This window comes from Anser anser, assembly GCF_964211835.1.
Source record: "Anser anser genome assembly, chromosome: 6".
NCBI classification, from domain to species: domain Eukaryota; kingdom Metazoa; phylum Chordata; class Aves; order Anseriformes; family Anatidae; genus Anser; species Anser anser.
The window spans coordinates 25,192,232-25,215,495 of record NC_139726.1 but is presented as its reverse complement, the minus strand read 5'-3'; the positions used below and the strand labels follow the sequence as shown (position 1 = coordinate 25,215,495).

The 23,264-nt window shown below is 43.0% G+C and overlaps 1 protein-coding gene across 11 annotated transcripts in view; it reads right to left on the bottom strand.

Moving 5' to 3' along the window:
• Positions 1-23,073, bottom strand: part of UBE2E3 (ubiquitin conjugating enzyme E2 E3) — a 61,034-nt gene extending 37,961 nt beyond the window's left edge. For 2 of the 11 annotated variants that reach the window (XM_083841472.1, XM_083841471.1), the window contains exons 1-3: positions 22,835-23,070; positions 21,542-21,744; positions 19,333-19,383 (exon numbers count right to left, since the gene is read on the bottom strand). In XM_083841472.1, the coding sequence (XP_083697598.1) occupies positions 19,333-19,383; positions 21,542-21,735 (245 nt within the window). In that variant the 5' untranslated portion in view covers positions 21,736-21,744; positions 22,835-23,070. Of the gene's footprint in view, positions 1-19,332; positions 19,384-21,541; positions 21,745-22,131; positions 22,197-22,363; positions 22,505-22,691; positions 22,753-22,834 lie in introns of those variants that run through there. The other 9 variants (XM_083841468.1, XM_083841467.1, XR_014585926.1 and 6 more) reach the window with 9 other exon arrangements.
• Positions 23,074-23,264: the final 191 nt, after the last annotated feature.

Here is a 23,264-nt window from a genome sequence, read left to right as displayed (position 1 = left end):
CCAGCAAGTACTGCAATTCAAGACATAAGAATCTCACTTGTAAAATATACTCAATACAGCACTCACGGGAAAGCTTAAAGGCACAGGGAAGAGTTTAGTCAGGCAGAAACTCAGGCATGGGAAAGTGACCTTTTTTGACACTAGATAGACTGGTCACATAGTAAAACTACCAGAATTATGTAGGTCCTGCCACAATGCTAGCATGTTGCTAGCAGCTGTTGTGATGTGCTTCCTGAAAGGACACACAGGGACAGCACAGCAGAAGTGCCACAACCACTCACGCTCGTGCTGCCCAGTGTGTGCACAGCGCTCTCCTGGGTATTGTTTAATGCTCCACTACCCTACTTAAACAGGGCAGCTTCTGAAAGAGGCAGGGGGTGCATTTACCAGAACCTTTTCCTAGCAGATTAACGAGAAAAAAACATGCACGCACATGCTTGGGTATTTTACTCACACACACACAATACTACAGTTTCCACAGAACAGGTTTAAGAGCACTCCAACAATGTTACTTCCTTTTATAAAGGCCCATTTTAATATTAAACATCTTCCAAAATGCTAGATGGCTTTATCCAAATGGGTTGTTTTCCCCTCTGATTAAGAAGAAAAAAATCTGTAGATCTAATCCTGCCTACAGGCTATCTTTTTATCTCCTTTTTAAAATGTCAACACTTACTACTTAATTATAAGTCTGGAGTTCAGCACAAAAATGGGATCTATCTTAAGCTCTCTTCTGCTCTGTACTCCTCTGACCTAAAATTGTAAAGCTGTTTCCTAAGACTTTTATCATTTCCTTCTTGTTAAACAGATAAGTCTTCTTATTGAACAAGCAATAGAACAAATCCTGATTTCTTAAAGCAGCGGAAAAGAAAAGTTTCTGCCAAAAAAAAAATCTACATAGCCAAGAATGTCAGCTAATGCACATTCATGGCTTCTGAGGTGAAAACATCGGAATCTCACCCAGGAGCTGTAATTCCCCAAGACACATGCTCTTTTGAGAGAGACTGAGCAAGAGATTAATAGCTCTGCAAAGGTGAGCAGGGAGAGCTCTCCTGGATTTGTACTTTGTCCGAGGATTCCCCCCGCACTCAGGCATAACGGTGTGTTCAGTCCTCCAACATCCTGGGTTTGCGCCGTGTGGCTCCATCCCCCAGCCCATGCGGGGCCAAGACACAAATCAGTAGTTCAGCTCTGCCACGAGTAACGTGAGCCTCAAGTCTTTCCTGATGGAAAGCAGACGGCTGCCAAACCCAATGTGCTGCTTACAGCAGCCGCATCATTCGCTGCCTCTCTCAGACACTGCTCACTCAAAGTCCAGCACCGATTTCACCCAGAACATCTGAGAAGAAACACAACCCTTGATCCCTTGAGATCTCAGCTATATCTATAGCCGTGCTTTTTTCTAAGGGGCAGAACAAAGAAAACATTTGGCTTTAAAAATGCCTCTGAAGCAACAAATGAAAAATTACATGATGAACGTACAGCTTAATTACTTCTCTCAAGGGGCTGGGATAGCATTTCTGCATCCTCGTCTTGTTTCTCCCTGCCCTGGAAATTCATGAGATGACCTAAGGTACGAACGTCTGTATTCATAGGAAAAAATGACCTACACTGCATCCTCAACAGATCGTGTAAATAACAGGATGTGAAGTCTCACAGAATTAGTTTACATTTGAAACATTTTCAAAATATTGTTTTAGCTGGGTATAATAGACCACCATAAGATGTGACACACAGCAAACACAGGGCTTCAATTAAACAGCTGGCAAACAGCCAGGGAGAGATAAAGGCCCAGGCTGTCACTTGCTAGACAATATATATGGCTATTTTGGCAGCCAAAACCGAACGTGATAATTGAGCCATGACACATTGAAAAGGCACACAATTTTCAGGGAAAGAGTTCCTCAGCACTAAGCAGAGATCATCCGTAGTGTGCTTACAGCAAAGCAACGTTTAGGAGCAGTACTGAGATCTGACCGATTACAATTCAGGGGTGCAAAGCCAACCTTGTTTAATACACCACACCACTCTAAGCAGCTATATACAAATACAAAAATGAATGTGTGAAGTCCACTAAGACAGTCAACACCAGAAACACAGGAAATCTGAGGAGTGTGTGGCATCAGCTTGTTTTGCATTTTCCTCTGTATTTCTAATATTAGGAATAATTTTATACAGTATCACTCTTATCCCCAGAAATTACAGTGCACTCGATTTGACTTCCAAAGCGAAAAGTCCCAATCTATATAATTCACTTTTTAAATAAAAATACATAGTAACATGTGAAGAGTAAATAACTCTTCAGAATCACACATTTGCTGTAAAGAAACGACTGTTTGGTTTAAGACATGAAGAGCCTTAACACTGACAGCAATAGCTATTTGGAAGACAAAGTCTAGGAGCTTTTCTACTGTTTCACTGCATGTTTTATTAAATAACCTAAGGACACGACAATGAACAAATGTACCAAAGGAAGACAGGGTTCTGAGTTAACACCCAGCACTTATGTAAAGCCTCCTATAATTGCACTCCATCAAATCAACATGCTGACACCAATTGCGTTTCCTTCTTGAGCAAAGGACTTGAAGCCTATATGTGAATGGAACTGTTATTCCACTCATTCCCAAACCTCCCACAAAACGCAGGTACTTCATGATCTAACATTATCCTTATATAAAAGAGAATCTAAATTTAGGCTCTGTAATAGGAAAATCCGTATGAAGAGTTTACTCCCTAATCTTATTCTAAACTTAGCCACATTAAAGATGTATTCAAATTAAGAAACGGTATGTGTACCTTCCCAGCCAAAAGCTGCCACCTACCAAGAGAGCTTGACTCTGAGAATCCCCTTCCAGGCCCAGTAGCACGAGCCACGCTGAGCACATGGCTGTACAGCTCTTCATGATGCCAATACCAATGAAGCAGAAATGAATCCAGTAACACTGGCAAAACTTTTGGAAACGTTCCCCTGCACTAAGCGTCAAAGAAAAAGTGGGAAATACGGACACATTACAAAGTGGTACTTGAAATTTCACTAACTTTTTATGTCAAACCCAAAATATCAAGGTGCTCTAAAACATGCAGATTTCCCCCCAAACAAGCTCCTTACCACCTCAGATGTTGAACACACTTCATAACTAACAACCAGAGCAAACTGACATTGCCATACTAGACCAAAATGAAGAATCAGCATCAATACTTCATGCTTAAACAGTACAACAAGAAACTGTAATAATTACATAATCTACTTTTGCAATGTATTATAAAATTATCTTTAATGGCTGTGATAGTAACTTCATTAAGTGTCAGTAAAGGAAATGAAAAAGCTTAAAGATGAGGTCACAACGTGTACTTTTGGCTGCTTTCTCAGGAGACACATCAAACATTTTCTGTCTGAGGAAGAGCAGACTTCTGAGGGTATTGGTCATGCAGTACCAAAAAGAAAAATGAAATCATCATATGATTTTTTCCACCCCCAAAATGAAAAGGAGCAAAAAGGGGACTATTGCAAGGATAAATTAGACAGTTTATCTTCATCTGAAAATTTCATATTATTGCACATATAACGACATATTAAAATAGCTAAATCTATTACGAAATGGAGTCTTTATTTTTTATCCCAGGTACAGCAGCAGACACGTGTATTATTCCACAGGCACTGCCAAGTGATGTTTAGTGGCAGCTGAAACAGGGCCAATTCACACTCCCTTCAGAAAAGCTGTTACACACACACACACACACGTTTTCCTGGAAAAGGTGAGGAAGGCATGGTATGCTTTTTCTGACTCAAGGCCACAAACCAGAAAGGCAGTAATTAAAAATGCAGAAATGAATAATGTAGAGAAGTGAGTCCCACTGAATTAGCATAGCTCATACACTTGCCCCTTGCCCAAATATTGTTTGAAATCTCAGTAAAAGAGAAACACCTCTTCTCTTCACAGAGTAGAGAGCTTATTTGTATGCACGCATACATTCACACATGTGCAGATATATATACAGTTGAAGTTATGCTTTAAAAAAAAAAAAAACAAAAAAACAAAGACTTTAATCAAGATACCCACGTACCTAGTAACATCAAGGAATAAAAGCGCCCTGACTGCAGTCTTGGGGCAGCGGACAGCGACCACGACAGGATGCGAGTGCTGCAGGAAGAGGATGCTGTTCGGGACCCAGGGCACTGAAGTAGCTCCCAGCCACGCACAGAAGTCACGCAGGAACCGGGGAGCAGCTGCATCTGTCCAGCACCTGCCCACACTGCGGGCGCTGCCCCTCTGGGCCGGGGGGCTGCGGCTCTGCAGCCCTGACGTCAAGTAGTGAGCAGGAAGGCATCTACCCATCACCGCCCTTCACCAGGAAGAAAGCTCTGATCTGCTGGCATTTAAATACCTGCCAAGGAAAAGCTTTAGATCTCGCACCAGAAAATGCAGCTTCGACAGCCAGCGTCCAAGGATCTAATGCTAAAGGACCAATGTTAGTGGGGAGAGCACACAAATTCAAGTTTTCAAAGTAGCTTTACAGCTGCCAGAAAAAATAAGTTTGCAAAGTGCAGAAATTACACTTTTTCATGGCTCTTGTTTTCCGGCCTGACCATGAACAACCAGTTATGAAAAGGGCTCTCATGGAATTAAATGTCATCCAAAAAGTAATTTTTCATACAGACTGAAGGAAAGTATGACGGAAAACTGTTTTAGGGCAAGAAACAAACACAAATAAATAAGTAGTGTTGCAGTTTGTAGTTGGCCGTAACTGCAGAAAAAAAGACTTTGTCTAAAAGCACAAGGAATTATAGGTAGAAGTTTTTAATCTTTTGTTGCATACAGTAGTAACTGCAAAAAGGTGTGTCCCAGTATAACACAGAGCACTAATCCTCCCCACCAAGCAGAATACCCTGGAGTAGATAACAACATTCTCTGCAAAGTAAATCCTCTCTTTATTTATACTCTGGCATGGTTTCCCAATGTTTACATTTATTCAACAAGCCAAAAAATTACTCAGACTTACTTTACCTTTATATTTCACTTTTTGAAGAACAGCAAAGCTCTGAGCACCTGGACCATAATTAAATCTATAATTCATCCAGCAGCATGAAGACTAATACACAAATAAATTAACTCCACCTGCCAGAAGAATTAATAATGCAGGGAACAACTTATTGCAGACACCAAAAATGAGAACAGAAAGGTTTTAGAGTAAAGCTTCCGTCTTTCACACTTCACTTGGGAAGATCTTTTTCCCAAATAACTATTTTAACAACATTGGAGACTCCACCACCGAGACTCAGCACAAGACTAGAAAAATCAGGGGAACTGCTAACTGAGAGAGGCGCAGCACTGCTTAGCACACTCATTTTGAGCCATGCTTTGAGCGATGCACGGCTACCCAATTAACATGCTGGTTTAATAGAGTTTTTCCCTGGAAGAAAGAGGTGACCCCAGCTCGTGCCGCGCTGTTGGCTTCAGAGCACAGCTGGGGCACCTCGGAAAATCATTTGCTCCTATCCAAGGCTGAGGTCACTTAGGACCATGTGCAGGTGGTGCAATGTCAAAGCACTCAAGATAGTGAAATTTATATAGTCTACAGCAGCCCTAGGACTGCGAAGCACAAAGGTTTGTTTCCCTGCCCTGTTCTGCATACAGATGGAATAAAATCCAGGGTTTAGCTTAAAGACCATGGCTACGCACTCCAGTAGTGCCAGGATGACTCAGAGCTGTATATTCTGCCAGCTTTCTTTGTACCTAACAGAGATTCTGCATAAGCAGCTACAGCACGGTGTCTCACAGCCACTGCTCATCAAGCATGCACCACTAATGACATCTGCTGCAGAACTAACTGCAACAGGTTCCTCATTTTCATGATCAGCAACCAACTTCAGAAAATGATCAATACAGTTACTTTCAGAAACAGCATTCGCTGTGCTACATGGAGTACTCTCTACATGAGTTATTGTTCCTTTTTTTCCCCCCCATCAGACTTCAAAAGTCCATAGATCTTTTAAACTCAAACCTGGAATGCTTCTGGACATCAGTGGATTTTGACTGAGACCTGGGGCAATATGGCCTCTCCTAAGTATCTGCTCTTCTTCACTGACTTTTAAGAAGCAGAATGCCAAAGTGATTTTTATATTGGTGCACTAGGATTTGTTAAACAGTGTCCTGAAACTAGCTGCTATCACTGAGGTGGGCACGGGCCACCTTTACTGGAAAGTTTCCCAGCCTGGTTGGCAGATTGTAGACGAAAGACATCCAGCTTATCTCGGATGCAGGAAGAGCTCTGCTCACTGTCACTCCTGTCTTCTTATTGCCATGTTTAAAAACAAAAGAAAGTGCAAGCGCAGCAGAGTCTGATAATTCAGATCAGAGATTTCATTAACACTTATTCCTCAAAGGTCTGAATCTGAACACAAGAGTAAAGAAAAGTTAAGCGTGCCAAATCCATGTGTAACGCTGCTACTGCTGGTGGAATCTCAAAATTGATTTTGGCCAAAAGTAGTGCATTTGAGTTACCCAAACCTCTCGTACGATCTTGCTTGCATGAAAATTAGGCAGTAGCCATTTACAGCTTATCAAACACCATGTGCTCCTCAGTTAACAACACCAAACACACACACAGCAACTCAGAGGAGCTACAAACGGCTAAGTAATGTCCAGAAGACGAGGAGCCCCATCCCTCCGCAGCACGACCCCGTCCCGCGGGCAGCCGGCACGGCAGGCAGGCAGCCTGCTGGCACTGCCTGCTCTCTGCACAGCCCAGCGCAGCCCAGCCAGGTGCTCCGTGAGCTCTGTACCAGGGAGATGCACGGCGAGACGTGCCCGCAGCCACGCCAGCCGGCAGCCAAGGAATCCGGAACAAAATCCCCACACTGCCCCTGAACAGGGTCCCAAGTCCAAAGACGTATTTTCTGATGTTATATGCAGCCTGGGTACGTGTGAGGACAGAAATTTTGGCTTATGATTTCTAGGCTAGCAAAGCTTCATCTGCCTCAGTCTACAGGGGAAAAAAAAAAGTTTATTTCTTCAACATTATCTTTTTAAAGAATCTACTACTGAATTTTACATAGGTAAGTACAACTTCAGTGCTATGTCATGGCTCCAAAGAAAACTACAAAATCTCATATAGGTGCATCTTGCAGCATCAGCTCCTCCTTTTTGCCTTCTTTAAAACACTAGGCAGAACAGTACAAATCACCATCACACAACGTTAGGCTAAATTAAGCAAATAATCATTTCTATATTTTGTTCGACATTTTATGTAAAACATAGAACAATCACACAAAAGACAAACAAGTGCAATTCATAAGAAATAACAGTTCTCAGTTCCTTCTACCCAGATCAGAATTACCATTGTCAAACTTCAGGCATGTCCTTACAGAGCTTGCTTTCTTTACCAAAAGAAAATAAAGCGATGACAGAACGTTTATGCAGTTAGTACAACTCGTATCTCTATTTCCTCCATCCCTGCCCCCCTATTCACTAATTTCTAATAAGGCACACCCATTTTATGGGAACTTTGCCCGGAATGCCCTTTATATCTAGGAGAACCACACAGTGCTCAGCCTGCAATGGTTGTTTTAGTATCAACAACTGCTACCGTTAGCTTGCCTTCTAAGTGATAAGAAATTATTTTGTTTCAGTTATTCATAAGACAAAAAAAAAAAATCAACTCCAAAACCAAACTGGTTTAACAAAAAACAAACAAAGTACTTGGAAAGAAATCCTTTTATAGTATTTGAAAAGTAATTGGTCTCTCCACATTGATTTAAGATTTGATACTGTGTATTATCAAATGAATCATTGCACTCCTACTGTTCTGCTTTTGTTGTGACCATTTTACTTTAGTAACTTGTTTCTTATTTAAATAACCGAGCTGTGGCGTGTTTGCTGTGGCAGAAGCAAGTACACCATCTGTGACTATGGCTTTCAGTCACTTCATAGAAATAAACAAACAAACAAATAAATAGAAGCAAACCAGACTTGAAGAAGCGACAGCAAGGTTGCTATTCAAAGTCTTTGAATGACCACAGCACTCTGTGGCAGAAGGGGAAGCCACATGGCACTATCTGACAGTGTAAAATCTGTAGGGATTTTACTTCTATACAAAGTATCTACTCCAGGCAAGCAAACACTTCTGCAGCCATAGACTGCTCTTCACACAGTTTATCATGTGAAGATCACCCTCTCAGATTTGATTACTGTTTAATCAGGCTTGCAGAACTTCAGTTGGTACTGTATTTCTTTCCTTTGGCATAAGAACTCAGTTTAATCACTCAGACTATGGTTAATGTGCAGTAGGTTGTACTGGGTAACTTAGATCACTTAAATTTGCTTCTATGGGAATACAGTGTTTGTTACAGTGCTCATTACAAGTAGATTTTAGTCTCTTAAGACTTCTCCCTGCTTTTGCTTTATAGACTAGAAATTAAACTGAATCTCATTTCTTTCCCAAGATGCTGAAGTTGAAAACACCAAACATGAAACTGTTTAAGTGGGCTGTGCTGGAGTGGGCCTGGCTCCCTGGGCCCCTAAGGTGCCTGCTGAGGGAGGCGTTAGTAAAACCTTGATGTCCCACCATGGCTGTTAACGCCCCTCACAGCTCCTGACAGTGGCGTTACTGACATGGACACAGGCACACTCAAGGCATCCACGCAGAAGCCAGGACAAGCACAAGGTACACCTCCACCACAGAGCACAAACACAGCCACAATGGGTTCTTTGCCACCAGGCAGAAGGACAAAAGCTGGTTAAAGTGCAAGCACACCCCAGGCAGTGACTGCAGGCTGGACAAGTCCTTTGTCAGAAGAGGTGCATGTGCGTGGGGAGGAATCTAGCTGCCCATTGTCTGCTGCAATAGCTGCTGCTTCACAGCAAGGATCATCATCAGCCGAACAGGTCTCCTATTGCGCACCTACTGATCTATTGCAACACTTTTTTTTCTTTTTTTTTTTTTTCAAACTCACTCTGCCCAAAGCATTTACAAGCTAAATGCTTTACTTAAATCTCAAACAAAAATAGCTTTCTGCTGCTAGCTTTCCCTACAGAAAAGAAGACCCTGATGTTGCTGCTTGCTGTTTGTTTTTCATTTGTGCCATGGAGTCTGACCTGCTGATGCTCTGCTCTACAGACTTACCCAGTCTTCAATATTTTGGTGACTTCCTTGTCTAAGCTTGAGACTGAAGTGCTAACCTGAGTTAAAAACTAAACTGCCTGCCTGCAGCTTCAAGTTCAATGAACTAATGTGGCATGACTGCGAGCCCACTGCTTCCTGCAGCGCCCTGTACTGCTAATCCAGTCTTGGGGTGGCAGGAGCGTTGGGCACAGATAGCAGCTACCTTTGCTCAAGCTATGCTAGCGAAGCACGGACAAGTCAGGCTAGCTCTGCACTGAATGCATACCTTAATTTGCTTACCAATTTCCCGTGCTGCCGCTGGAGCTACAGAGAGGGCTTCTGGCATGGGAGGATCCCACCTCGAAGACAATTGTGTTGTGAATCCTTGAGGCTGGCCTTTAGCTTTGCTGTCTGCTCTTTGCCTTTCTTGGCTACTTTCCCAGTGTCTGCACCCTTCTGCATGCCTCAAAGAGGAACTACTGAAGTTTATAGCAGCATTAACTCATCAGCTGGAAACCTGCCAGGCTGCTTACAGTTTCACTACAATCTTCTGAGCCCTGACTCCTGAGGGTGCTTAGGGATAGGATCCACGGTAGACTCTTGGTCAGGGGCAGCATGCTACACAACTGTTTTCTGACGCACTTGATCCACTCGGTATGCATGTGCACAGATGCACTGAGGCTTGCGTATCTACTGCATCTTGCCTCTGTAAAGCAGGGAAAAAAACGTCCCTTGCTTTTGTTTGTCTCAGTGCTAGATGTACTTATATGCCTGTGGAACAAAAGCTGAAAATTCAAGCACGGAGCACAGGACACAACAGAAATCAAGATCTACTGCACAACCAGTGCTATTAGTTTCTCACAGTGGTGATACACCCCTGGAGAACATGAGATGTGTCTAGCTTATTTCTAGTTATCAGCAGAATATGCTGACTGTGCAAGGAAAGTAGGGTTGGACCCAAACCGAAAATGAAGCCACATGGAAAAAAAAATAATTAGCAGAAAAATCACTAGATATTTGCTGTGGTGATTTTTTTTTTTTAATTGACAACAGGACTAAAACTGTTTCCAGCAACCTTTTAAATAATTGCTGTTACTGCTGTTGCTTGAAATGACAGAACCAAGTTCTATCATTTACAATAGAGAGAAATATTACAACAGAGTTTTTAAATGAGGGGAAAATCACTTCCTGATGAGCCTTCCTTTAACACTGTCACTTAAATCCACTGCCACAGACAGCTTGGTCAAACTAGTCCTTAAGTGGTCACTTAGTCCGTTTCCTGCTTAAACACAGGATCAGCTATACCCATACAGTCCCTGACAGTTACTAACCTTTGTTCTTAAAAACCTCTGGTGATGCAGAGCCACCACCTCCTTCTGCATACTGCCTTTATAGCTAGGTACTCCAAACGTCTACCGTAGATCTTCCTTATGGCAATTTAAGTTGCTCCCATAACCACCCAACAAGAGTAGCAGTAATTGCTGTATCTCCTTTGCAGCAACTTTCTTATACATCCACAGATTATTCTTTCTTTCCTCTAATCTGTATTCTTTCCAGCTAGCCCATGCCGCTTTGCAGTGTAGTGCTTAAAACTGGATAAGGTACTCCAGCTGGCCTTTACTACTGCTGAACTGAATGGGATGAGTTTATACACCATGTCTCCAGCACTTCTTCCTTTTTTAATACATCTCCCTACTGTGACTGCTGTTCTATTTATTTCTCTTGCTGTGGCCTAGTATTGTTCATTCCTGAAAAGCACACGATCCTCAGGCCTGCTACACCTCTTCTGAAGAACTGCTCCTTATCCAGCCTTTTTTTCCCATGGATTTGTGCAGCTCACTATGCCTACTAAAGGGCTGTGCCTTGCAGTTCTCATTATTAAATTGTGTGCTATTGCATGTATTTAAGGTCACTTCCTACATTTGCCCATGTCACTTCGGATTCCAGTCCTGTCCTCCAAAGTGCCTGTAACCACTTCCTCTTTGCTGTTACCTGAAAATGTAACATTTATAGGCTCTAGTCCAGCATCCAAGTCAATAATGAAAACATCAGTGACTAAGGACTGCAGGATGGTCCTCTAAAGACCCTCCCTACACTCCCTTCCAACCTGAACACGAGCTACTGGTAACTGCAGTTCTCCGTGGTGTTTCATCAAGGCAATCTCTGCTCCATTTGCTCCTGGAAGCGATGCTAACTACAGCAGTTTCAACACTGTCAAGTAAATCTCGATTTGAGCTCCTAACAGATCTGACCAGTCTGTTTTACAGTAAGTGTTATAAAATTAACAACCACTTCAACCACAGCTCTGAACCTGCTAATAGTATAGAACGCTCTCTGCATGGGGACACTGTAGAAAATTAATCCAAGCTAATGCAAGCAGGTTCGGACTCGTTCATTGCTAGCAGTTACTGGCTCAAAGAAGGCATCAATTTAATGTCACAGTGTAGTTCGTGGCTAGTTTAATGGCCCGCATGCTCCTGTCCCAGCCAGTAGTTAGATATCCTTGCTCCTGCCTGCTTAGCCTAACTCAAAACACGCTTACAGTATTTTCCATCATGCCTGTACTACCTGTTTCAGAATGTTCCACATATTTGCAAAGCCTAGTTACACCTGTTGCAGGAAATCTCCACACATCAGTTTTACATGAAGTAGATGACAAATTCTAAATAAAGGGTTTAACATAGTTTAGCTGTTTCTCATCTACTTGCACTTTGTTAATTTGAGTTAAAATTAGGTGTCCTGAGGCTGTAAAAGTAAATATCAAATCAAAGAAGGGTAACTGATACACACAGACAAATCAATCTGATGGCAAGGCGTTCAGTGCGCTAGGACCTTGCCATGTACACTGCTTATTACAAATTAAATATAACAGGTTGGCAGTGAGGAGCAAGGCACAGTTTGAATGTAAAAAGAAATATATATATGTGTGTGTGTGTGTGTGTATATATATATATATATATGGCATACTTTAATTAGTTTTATCACAGAGCCTGAAGGGGCTTTGTGCAGTTATACAAATGGATATTTAAAAAGCAGATTTGTCCTTACGCGTAAGGACATATTACTTTGTGGTTTTTACAAATTTTTGCACAACAATGCTTAAAGAATTGTTTAAACAGACTGGCCCATCTTGGGCTCTTCTATTGTTTCCACACAAAACTTAGAAATAATGAGGGTCAGTTTTGTAACACCAGTAGCTGAGTGAAAAGCGTTTGAACTATTTTTGCAGCTCTAGAGTAGATAGATGGCCGATTTTTTTTTTCCATTTTGAGACTACTGCTAATGAAAACTGGTGAAAGATTTATAAGACCTTACGACTAACATACAGACATTTAAGAGCATGTATGAAAGCACTGTGGACACTGCTTACGCAAGGGCCTAATCTGCAGATTTGCAGGCATAAAAACTTACTCCTATGAGTAGAAAAGTTTATTTGTATTGCATAACACTGTCTTAACTATGCCATGCATGAGAAATTCACTGTGTGGGGTTTTTTGAAAAAAAAAAAAAAAAAACACAACACAACCAACAACTAGGTTTAGAGCTCAAATGAGGTCAACACTAGGACAGGGTGAAGAAAAAAAACACACACACACTTGAGGCAATTTTAGTTCGTGGATCTCTCATCCACTCTCAACTGAAAAGAAAGTAATTTAAATATTCTCACAATTCAATACATTCAGGAGTTACAATCTTCCACTGCCGCATTATTTTTTAATAAAAGCACGTTAAATAACAGTGCACTCTAGCAAAACTTAACACTTCAATGTTTTACTGAAATGTCTTTCTAAATTTGTTTCATCCCTACTCCTTAAGCAGTTTCACTGACTACTGGCAAATAAGGTAAAAGCCACTCTGCACATGTAAAGATAGCAGAATGAGGCTGTTACTACAAATGGACAAAAAATACCGACTTCTGATTGCTGTGCTAAATTACACCACTCCTTGCTAGCCTGACCTAGACTAGACTCTTCTTGTAGGAAAGGGGAGGGAAAAAAGAGCATGGAAGAAGCTGCTTAGTAGAAATAGCTCTAAATAAATCAAGGTTATCATTAGATAAACAGATCTTTAAATCACTATGAGCCACTGATTTACGTTCAGAGACTAACAATGAAGGAACTGCAAGTCTATGTTCAAAGCTGGACAATACTAAAAAGCAGTATTTGAATATTCACTTGAGAACTACTTCAAACATGTTCTTACACGATTTGTGAACCCTCTTAATGGTATTTTTGTAACTGCAACTGCAAACTTCTGTACAGGGAAGGAAGTGTTAGAAATAATTTCGTGGGTTTGTATTCTCAGAATCATTCTGCAAACTTCAGCTTTCTTTTCTTGTAGCATGGATTTATTATATTTAGTGGCGAGCAAGTGCTGGGGCAAGAAGAGGCAGAAAAGTGCAACATAGCTAGCAGAAGATACATTATCAACTAGGGTTTGGATGCCTTTTTCATTATTTTAAATTTTGCTCCTTCAACTTCAGCATGGGCATTCTTGCATGCATTCCTAATATATTGTCTCTTACCTACCTCAATCAACAGCTCCTTCTGAAGGGAACCATTTAGTGTTCACAGTTGGGGTTTTCACTACAGAGGTGAAAACAAGCCAAACTGAATTTTTTTTTTTTTTTTTATACTTGAGACTCAATATTTAGCAACATGAGACATTTGCCCAATAAGACATGAACAGTACAAATGCACAACTGAAGAGATTGCCATTGATCTGAAAAGCCAGAAGCTTGATTGGAAGAATTCTTTGAAATTCTATTCTATGAAAAAACCACAACAGTACATGTGACGACCTAGGCATGCATTTGTGCTGCTGTATTTGACTACACTCAGAATATTCTTCCTCCTACTGATTTCAAAAAAGTAACAAAACTAACGCCTGGCTTTGTCAAAGGAGAGATGGAAACTTACTACATTTGAGAGACAAAGGAACGGATTGACTTATTCACATCCTGATGTGTCTGACAAAATGCTTCATGTGAACAATGCCTACTCTGAAGAGAGGGAGGAAAAATCCAGCAGAGTTCATTTCAATCACCTATTTAAACCATTTAAGCAAACTTGGATGATTTTTTTTTCCTCCCCGTGGGTAGCACTATCAGATGAGCCAGCTTCACTTGCTGACTGGAGTACTCACCCCCCATGGCAGAACTGGAGCAAACCACAGCTGTGCAGTAACATCTTCAATAGCCACAACTGTTTGCAGAGTAAACATTTGCCTATAACCTTACTGTAGATAGAGTATGTTAACAAAAAGGAAGGCTTCTACCAGCTTATCTGTGGCACCTTCCTCACTAACACAAGGCTGTGAAAGGGTGCTCAGCCCAAAGCTCTCTCTGCACATAAAGGAGCCTGCACCACCGGAGCAATTGTTCATTGCTTCTCATTGTTTCAGACAGCTCAATTGAAAGAGCTTAAATTGCTGGTCTGAAGAATACCTTCACAATATTGCGTTAAATATATACTGCAATGCTTCCTCAGTGATGGGGTAATAACCACAGTGAGACAGTTACAAACGTCTGGATTCGTGGGTCCATAACTAAACCAGTAAAAGCATTTGTCTGCCAGGGGTTTGCAAGCATTTCTCTTTGTGTCAAACTCCAGACCATGGGGTTGAGTTGGCAAAACTCTGCAGCACAGAATTAGCCCAAGATGTAGCAAATGCAGTCCTTTGGAAGCACAAGAATGCGGTACTGAAACAAAACCCCTACGTCTTCTGCCCATTGTGCTCAGTACACATACTCTGGAGTGTTATTTTAAAATAAGTAATTTTAAAATGAGCTACTCATAAATTATCAACATACTTGCAAGCTTAGGAGAGGGCACAAACAGCAAAATCATCAACTGCTACCTTCTGTAGTACCGCTTGAGAAATCACATTAGTATATATTAGAGTATGAGGCCAGAAAATAAATAGAGATAGTAATCCCTGTTGAGAAAAATCTTCTCAGCAGACTGATCAGGTTCAGTCAGGCACTCACTAGCAAGAGGATGAGACAGAGCAGAGAGCCTTTGGGATGATCCAAGAACCTCTGTCTTGGTAAGAAATCCCATTTCCCAGCAGCTATAGAGGAGGAAAGCTGCCTCTGACTGGGGCTCTACGGCACGTGCTTTGTCTGGCCTTTTTTTTTTTTTCTTTTAACCACTTGCTTTCAGATGTCTGATCTTTAATTTAACAAAGAGAAGTGATTAAAGCCAACTGACAGAATAGACCGTAAAATGCTCAAATTCTCACACTGACATGGGAAAGGCACACTATCTTAACTCATTTCTTTCTAAACCACATGAATCAAGCTCTCAGTGGATACACTGATTTTAGTGTTTGCTTTCATTTTCTCCGAAGTTTACACCAAACTCAATTTGTTGCAAAATGGAACATAAACTGTAAAGTACGCTGGCATGGGTGTTACCAAATATATTTAATATTGGGTCAAACTTCTACAACCTTCTCATGAAGACGAACAATGATTAATTTTGGAGTGGAAATGAGGAGTGAAAAAAGACAACAGGGAGTACGTAGTTTTGCTAATGTGGATCAGCAGAGCAGCCAGGAACAGCTAAAGGAAGCTGCTGTAAATCACAGTGTCCCTGGGAACAGCCTCACTCGTGCCAACGCTACAATCCAGGGAGCACAAGGAGGGTGGGAGCCAGCTGTGCCCTGCTCCACCTGAGCTGCAGCCTCCAAGTCTCGCAGGTCAGAACAGCAGACTCAGATCTAACCTCAGCTACAGCGTGCTGCCCTCCGCTCGGAGCAGTTTTATGCCATGAACTGAAAATAGTTATTCCAGATATGTCAAACCTATTTAAGAGCATCTCTGCAGCACAGATTTACCACGCATTACGTGCAAGATCTTTGCAATATTTTTCTGAGAATGTGCAATGGTGGGTTTTGGCACACTTCCATACCTTGAAGCATGTATAAGCGCTTGGCCATGGTTTGAAATTGAGCTGCCCAGGAGCAATAGGGCCAAGACCTTTTTAGCTGTGCTTTATGCTATTAAAAGCACAAAAGAAATTAAATACAGCACACTGCATCAAGTAATACAACTTAGAGTTAAGCTAGCAAAAGCAAGAAAAAACAGGATCAGATACCTGTGACCTGGGTTTACCTATCTGCCCTGGTGCTACAGCTGGACAGTCACTGACTCATTTTGTACTCTTCTGTTAGCCAGGAGAAAACACGAGGAGAAAGCAGTACTTAACTTCTTTCCCATCATCTTTAGTGGCTTAAGACCAAATCTAGTTTTATTGTTTTCGAAGCTCTATCTTTCTTGGAAATCTCACCAAAATCCACAAGAATTTTGAGTATTACTGTATGTTAAAGAGTACAGCTGTCAGCATTAAGATTTTATACGTGGTACCCCCCAGGATGCAGTTTGTGTTTACCACTCACAAACACGACAACGTGACTTTTCTAACAGTTCATTGCCCAATTAACTGAACAGAATCAGAAACCAAACTCCACTGTTGAGATAAGCAAGCAAAAAATGCTTTTTAGACATTTTTAATTTGCCTGTCATTCTGCTATCCCAGTGCCTAAAATAGAACTTAATGTGCAGCCCAGGCCTGCTCAGCACACCCAAGAATGGGGCTCTCTTGGGGCTCTGGCATTTTAATAAAACAGATGTTATAGTAATAGATGCGACTGTGGGAAATTTAACTGCTGAGGAAACCTACACATCTTTTGTGCGAGAATCACAGTGCAACCGGTTGGTGTCATTTTTAAGTTGCCAACTCAACCTCAGATCAGTCTGATAGAAGTGGATTAGGGAGCAACTCTACGTGCAGTTACACTGGCAGGTGAGAAGCAGCAGCAGCCACCAACATGTACTTCACTACAGGAGAGTTCAACACACTCTTCAGTATTTGCATTGTACTCAATTAAAATTACATTTACTGTTTTTTGTGTGCCAATATCATATTTTAAAAAATGCCTTTTTTTTTTTTTAATTACTTGAATAACTGGGCAACCAGAAGGACTATCAACCGCATCAGCTAGCGGTTATATTCCTGGGAAGCCTGCAACATGTGGACTGCAAATGATAAGGGTGCGTTCTGGAACTGCGGGAGAAACAGCTTGGCATGAAGAAATCCCCTTGGGAGAAGTTACAACACAGGGCTTTTTAATTTTTAAAGCACACATGAATATGCCCACGTTCTACAGGCTTTTAAATGTGTATAAAAAAAGTAAAGAACATTTACAAGAAATGTAAAAAGTAACGTTCTGCTCCTTGTTGCATGAAGAGTGTCAAATGCCTGTTGCATCAGTTTGTCTAATCTGTGCTACTGCACCCTATAAGAAATCATGTTGCAAGCCTTTTGCTTCAACTGCTCTGCAAGCTGCACTGCTGCATTTACCTCCTGATACCGAAAAGGCTCCTTCTAAATGTTAAATTCCAATGGAATGGTAATCCTTTGGGCAGTGAAACTGTTCAAACTGTTCATCCTGAAAGCCCAGAATTTCTGTTAAAGAAGCTAATGTCTCTTGTTAATATGTCTGTGGAGGGTAAAAATACATTCATCATATAGCTGCTCTTTATTAAAGGGTGAATTTCTCTTCAAAAATACTTGCAAGAAAAGAAGCACTGGCTTCCTCACTGACAATATATATATATCTTTTCCCTTACACCCTGTAGAAGTTAGAATAATTTTAGACACATTGAAGGTTTTTCATCATTCTCAACAGCATTCCTGGGCAACTGGTAGCACCAGCTCACAAGAAAGATTCTGTGCAACACTCCTGTGCTAATACCAGAGGAACATGCTTTCCCAAGGAGCTAAACATCAGATGCTATTGGGAAGTGTGAGGGGGGAGGCTTCTGTTTCGAAAAGCCAAGCTGTAACTTGCTGTACCTGAAACTGCTACAGTAATCTTTTCAGCATTTATCTACAAGGAAAAGCATTAGTGTTTTATTTCCTCCATATATTTTTCTTTCCTACCATGCCCCATTTAGGGGGCCAAGAACAAAATTAATGACAAACACAGAGCTAGATCCCAGTAACAGGACAGTTATTAAAAAGCAACAGTGACAAACAACGACAACAAAACCCAAACAAACAACCCCCCCACATTTTCTCGCTTTACAGAGCTTGCCTCTACTGAAGAGGAGGGAGATCCCGCTGACCCTGCATGCAAATACATCAGACTGCCACAGGCAATCTACAGCATAGTCCTCATGATAAGACACCTTTACCACAAAAACAGTAAAACGCAGCTCTGGTTAGTCCCTGCCTCTCCCAGCTTGTTAAGATAGGAGAACAACTCACATTTTACCAAATTCACAAGATCTGCACCAACCCCTTCCAACTATTCAAAATGCCAAACAATTCTAACGTAAAATCAGACAACACTCCCAGCATTTTTTTAACACGTGTACAATGCTTGCTGTTACACACGAGCTATTAATCTGAAGAAACCTTACAGTCAGAAAGCTTACTGAGGTGCATCAAATGAAAGCAACATTATTAAAATGCAGTTTTAGCACAAATCTGAATGCTGGATGTTCACAGCTAATGAGAATTTTTATGCATCTTTTAAACAAAAGTAAAACATGTAAAAGATTTAAGGAAATTAGCCAGCTATGCTACTATTTAACTTTCCTACAGATCAAGTGCTCGGGTTACCTTCGCTTCAACTAAGACCCTATCACTCAGCCTTCCAAGCCTATGACTTTGTTTTCTAAAAACCAACAGAAATGTCTCTCAAGTTGGGAACCTCCTTAAAAACATCCTTTATCAAGCGACTACAACTCTGACCAACAGAACATAAATTTAAAGGCAATACTTCTCATCTAACTACCAAGCAACGTACTAAGAGAACGCCTATAAAAATCAAACACAGTTCCTTTACTTTTGCTTCAGAACAAAGCGATAACTCTATAAACCCGGCACTCAAAAGGCCAGTTCAAACTACATGCAGACATTAAGTAAAAAGCTTCCATGTATTTTGAAGTTCATACAATCAATGTTTCACAAAGACAGTGACCAGCCACAAAAAATAAACTGAATATATTTTACTATGTACTTAAATCACAAATGACTACACCTACAACATGCAGATGAAATACCAAAATTCAGTATCAAACGTGCCCTATGCTTGTTCAATCCACTGTACGCATTTTTTGTCTAATAGTCACCAGCTGTAAACACGAACTTTCCCATTTGTTAGCCTGAGCAGATTAATCTCCTGCCACTGTCCACAATTTAAGAAGCTGTTACATACCTGCAGTTAGGAGGAGGATCAAGGGTTATTTCAGCTAGCTCCTTCTGGATTCTGTTGGTGAAATGAGAACAGACACAAAGCATTTGAGATAGTCTATAGAATAAATCAGGGAATTACACTGCCCTCTACCACCATGCAGTTAAATGCAAGATTGGCTTTGCCTTCAGTAATGCTAACATGGCTGCTTCCTCTTTGTTCTCAGAGGCATAACCCAAATCCCATAGCTGAGAAACTTTGCAGCTTTTTCCTGCTCGATACTGTACACAAACAGAACACTCACGGCTGAGTTTGGTAGAAATTCCCTACAAGTATTCATAAAAGTGACTCTTTTTCATATCCGAGCACTTTTTACCAGAGAGATTTTCTTTTCAAGCTAATATGCAAATGAGGCGGGGGGGAGGCTGTACAAGCACATTTGACAATGACTTAAAACCAGCGCAACAGAGCTGTGATCGAGGCTGAAGAAGTGAACCATGCTGTCAGCAAACACATTCGTTTGACAATATTTTGACCTCCTGCTTTTCAGGGTGTTTAAAAAGTAGATTTGCAGATCTGCCAGGCTGTCTCTGTTACTGGAATGATCTCTCTAGATCAACTTTGCTCCTCTCCACACCTTCTCCTGCCTTTCCTCCCCCAGCCTTATACAGTAGCTGTATTTTACATGATAAAAAGCGACATAATAGCTTGAAATAACCTGTGCTTAGCTTTACATTGTAACAACCATTCCCAAGGTGTTACAGTCCAGAAAAGGAATACTGAAAACTTTTGGTGGATTTAATAATTTATTCAGACGCATACAAGGTGTAACCTTAAAAGACTCATGGCAAATTCCTCTTTAAAATCACAAGTAAGAATTCTCTGGACAAGAAGGCTCACATAAGCAAGACTGCTCTTCCATACGAATAGCGAGTGGTAAAACGCGAGCTGACAGAAACCACCCTGAAAGCCCCTGCACTACTCCCGTTAAGTCTGATCAGACTACTGAACTATTTGAGATGTATGGAATTGGACTTACAATAATTAACTGAAATAAAAGCAAGAGGACAAAGCTGTCTTGGGTTTCTACATGATGGACCTCAGGCATTTCAAAAAAAGATAAGTAACAATAAATTGCAAAATCTACATAGCATTTCCAGAACTTTTCCTTCTTTAGCCAGTCCTCTTTTATAGGGTTTCTTTAACAAGATGAAAAGTCATCAATGTCACCCAGTCGTATTCTGCAGCAATTCTAGCACATTTCAAAAAGTATTTACCGAATTTAAGTACAATGCAAAAATACTAAAACATTCCTACAAGTCTGAACCCCTGTATTCACACCAAGTAAGCAAAACTCAAAGCTACTATAGCTACTCCACAGGTCTTCTGGCTACAGTGTATTTGTAAATATTTGTACAGAAAAGGATCTCCAGGGAAAAGACTGGAAAGTTATGTTTCTTCTCAGAAGACAACTGGAATCAAGGGATTTAAAGTTTGCTTTATGTCACACAGCTGAACTTACAGAAAATGATTAACGCGCATGTCTTTAGAGCTGGACTGTCAGAAAACTTGTATGCAAATAAAAACGTAACAGATAAAACCGAGCGAGGTTTCTTAAGATTTTGATACTTAAAGGTAGAGGCTACCTGAAGAACCCCATGGTTTGAATCTGCAGATCCTGAGGGAGAAAACTTGCCTAACTTTCTCCTAAAAGAACTCCAGGACAAAACAGTGACTTGAAGGTGCGCAAGGCTCTACCGTACATTGACGCAAGAAGCTAGTCAGAAGGCCCACAGAAGGGTTTTGCGACTTCTTTAATTAAAGAGCACTGCTTGTCATCAGGCTGCAGGCTGAAACACACCAGGAGGACTCCACCCTATACCAATAAGGGATGGAAAACCAACTCTGCAAAAAAGACACCTGAAGCTGACACTCTCTCATTCATTTCTACAAATGTGAAAGGCACGGAGGTGCCCCCCGAGCCAGCCTGTAAGTTACCAAGTTCTCAAACAACTCTTCAAAAGAAGTACGACCAGCCTGCGTGATTGCCACCCCAATAAGACTTGGATTACCGAAGATACTTCCTGGCAGGCTCCCGCACTACAGAAGTTTGTACTTCACTATTTCCCACACAGCTTTACAAGAATCCCTCTGCCTCGAAAAGCGCGAGGTGAACACCGTGACTCCACGCACTGTGCAAAACTACCACGGAACGCTTTACTGGCGCATTTACCTTTTAGCACTAGTAGATAGCTTAGCAGTAGTTTTGCTGGAGAGTTTGGTGTTCTTCTTCTGCTGGGTTGCAGAAGGTTTTCTTTCTTCTTGCTCTTCGGGTTCAGGTGCTGGTGGATCCCTCTGATCGGCATCCGAACTACCGCTGCTGGTACTTGGACTTTCATCATCTGACCTCTGCCTATCACTGGACATCGTGGGGAACTTTTTTGGGGAAGGAGAAGAGAAGAGGCAGAGTTAGTACAACAGGCAGGACAGTCTCTCGCCATTCCCCAAGCTCCAAGGAACACTTAAATTGGAGACGAGTCAATTTCACTGAGAAATTGACCAAGATCCGCTTCTTTGTCTCCTTCGCAAGGGCTGCAGCTTGACAGCTACAACGCAGTATTTACACTTCTGAAAATACAGATATTTCCCATTTTTAAACCCACTCGCATTTTTTTCATACTTTAAACAATATGCCAATTGTCGACTTTGTTCTGAGGCATGAGACAGATTTAGCAGGGTACTTAGGCAATCAACATTAATAACTTATGACACATTGTAAATAACAGACCTCACTGAAAATGTTTTTTAAAAAGTCACTAATACCCTGTAAATATTTACACTGGAGCAGAGCATTTTATTGGGTCCAAACGCCAGATTCCCCCCTCGCCCCCTCTCTCGGAGAAAATACATTGCCAGCGAGACTTGGGCTGCTTTCAGAGCGAAACATACACTTGCTCTGTGCATTTAAAGGGCTGGGCGCCGGGGGGGGGGGGGGGGGGGGGAGAACGTGGGCTGCTTTTTAAAGGGGAAAAATAAAAACCGTGGCAAAACCCACCCCGAGCCCCGACCCGCACGCGATGCCTGCGGAGCGACCCGGGCAGGGGCAGCCCCGGCGGCTCGCAGGGCCGGCGGCAGCGCTGCGCGGACCCCCCCTGCCCGGCGGCCGGCAGGCAGACCGACATTTTGCGGCGGCGGGGCGGGGGGCGAGGCGGGGGCGGGGGGCGCCGAGGAGGAGCGCGGCGGGGAGCTGCTGCGGCAGGGCTGGGGGCCGCGCTTTGTGGGGAGGGAGAGCCCCGGCCGGCCCCGCTCCGCACCGCCCCGCACCGCTGCGTGTGTGCCCGGAGCGAGGCGTCAACTCGGCCCGGCCCCGCGGCCCCGGCCGCCGGCAGGCAGCGAGCGCCGAAAACAAGAACAAAGCTCCTCCAGCCGCCCCCCCCCCCGCTCCTCCCCGCCTCCCCCCACCGCGCTCGCCCAGCCGCCGCCGCCGCCGCCGCCGCCGCAGCCACCTCGCCCGCCTCTCCCTTACCTTCGCCCGCGTCCTGTCCCGCTGCTGGGTCGGGGGGCCGGGGTGGCGGGGGGCCGGGCCGGGCCCGCGGCGCCCGAGGAGGGGGACGGAGGCGGCCGGGGGGCTATACGGCGGCGGCGGCGGCTCTGTGGCCGGGCGGTGTGGAACATTGAGAGCCGGAGCAGGGGGGGACGGGGGGAGGCGCGGTGCGGCCCCGCGGCCGGCGGGTGGCGCTGGCGGGCCCCGGCGCTGCGGCGCGGGCTCCCGCGGCGGGCCGGGGGGCCGGGGCGGGGGGCGGCGGGCGGCCGGGAGCGCGCCGCCGGGGGCGGGGGAGAAGCGACGGGGGGGGGGGGGGGGCGCCGGCGGCTGCCCGCCCCCGCCCGCCCGCCGCGGGGCCGCCGGCGGGCGGGGGGAGGGAGGGGAGAGGAGAGGAGAGGCGAGGGGGGCGCTC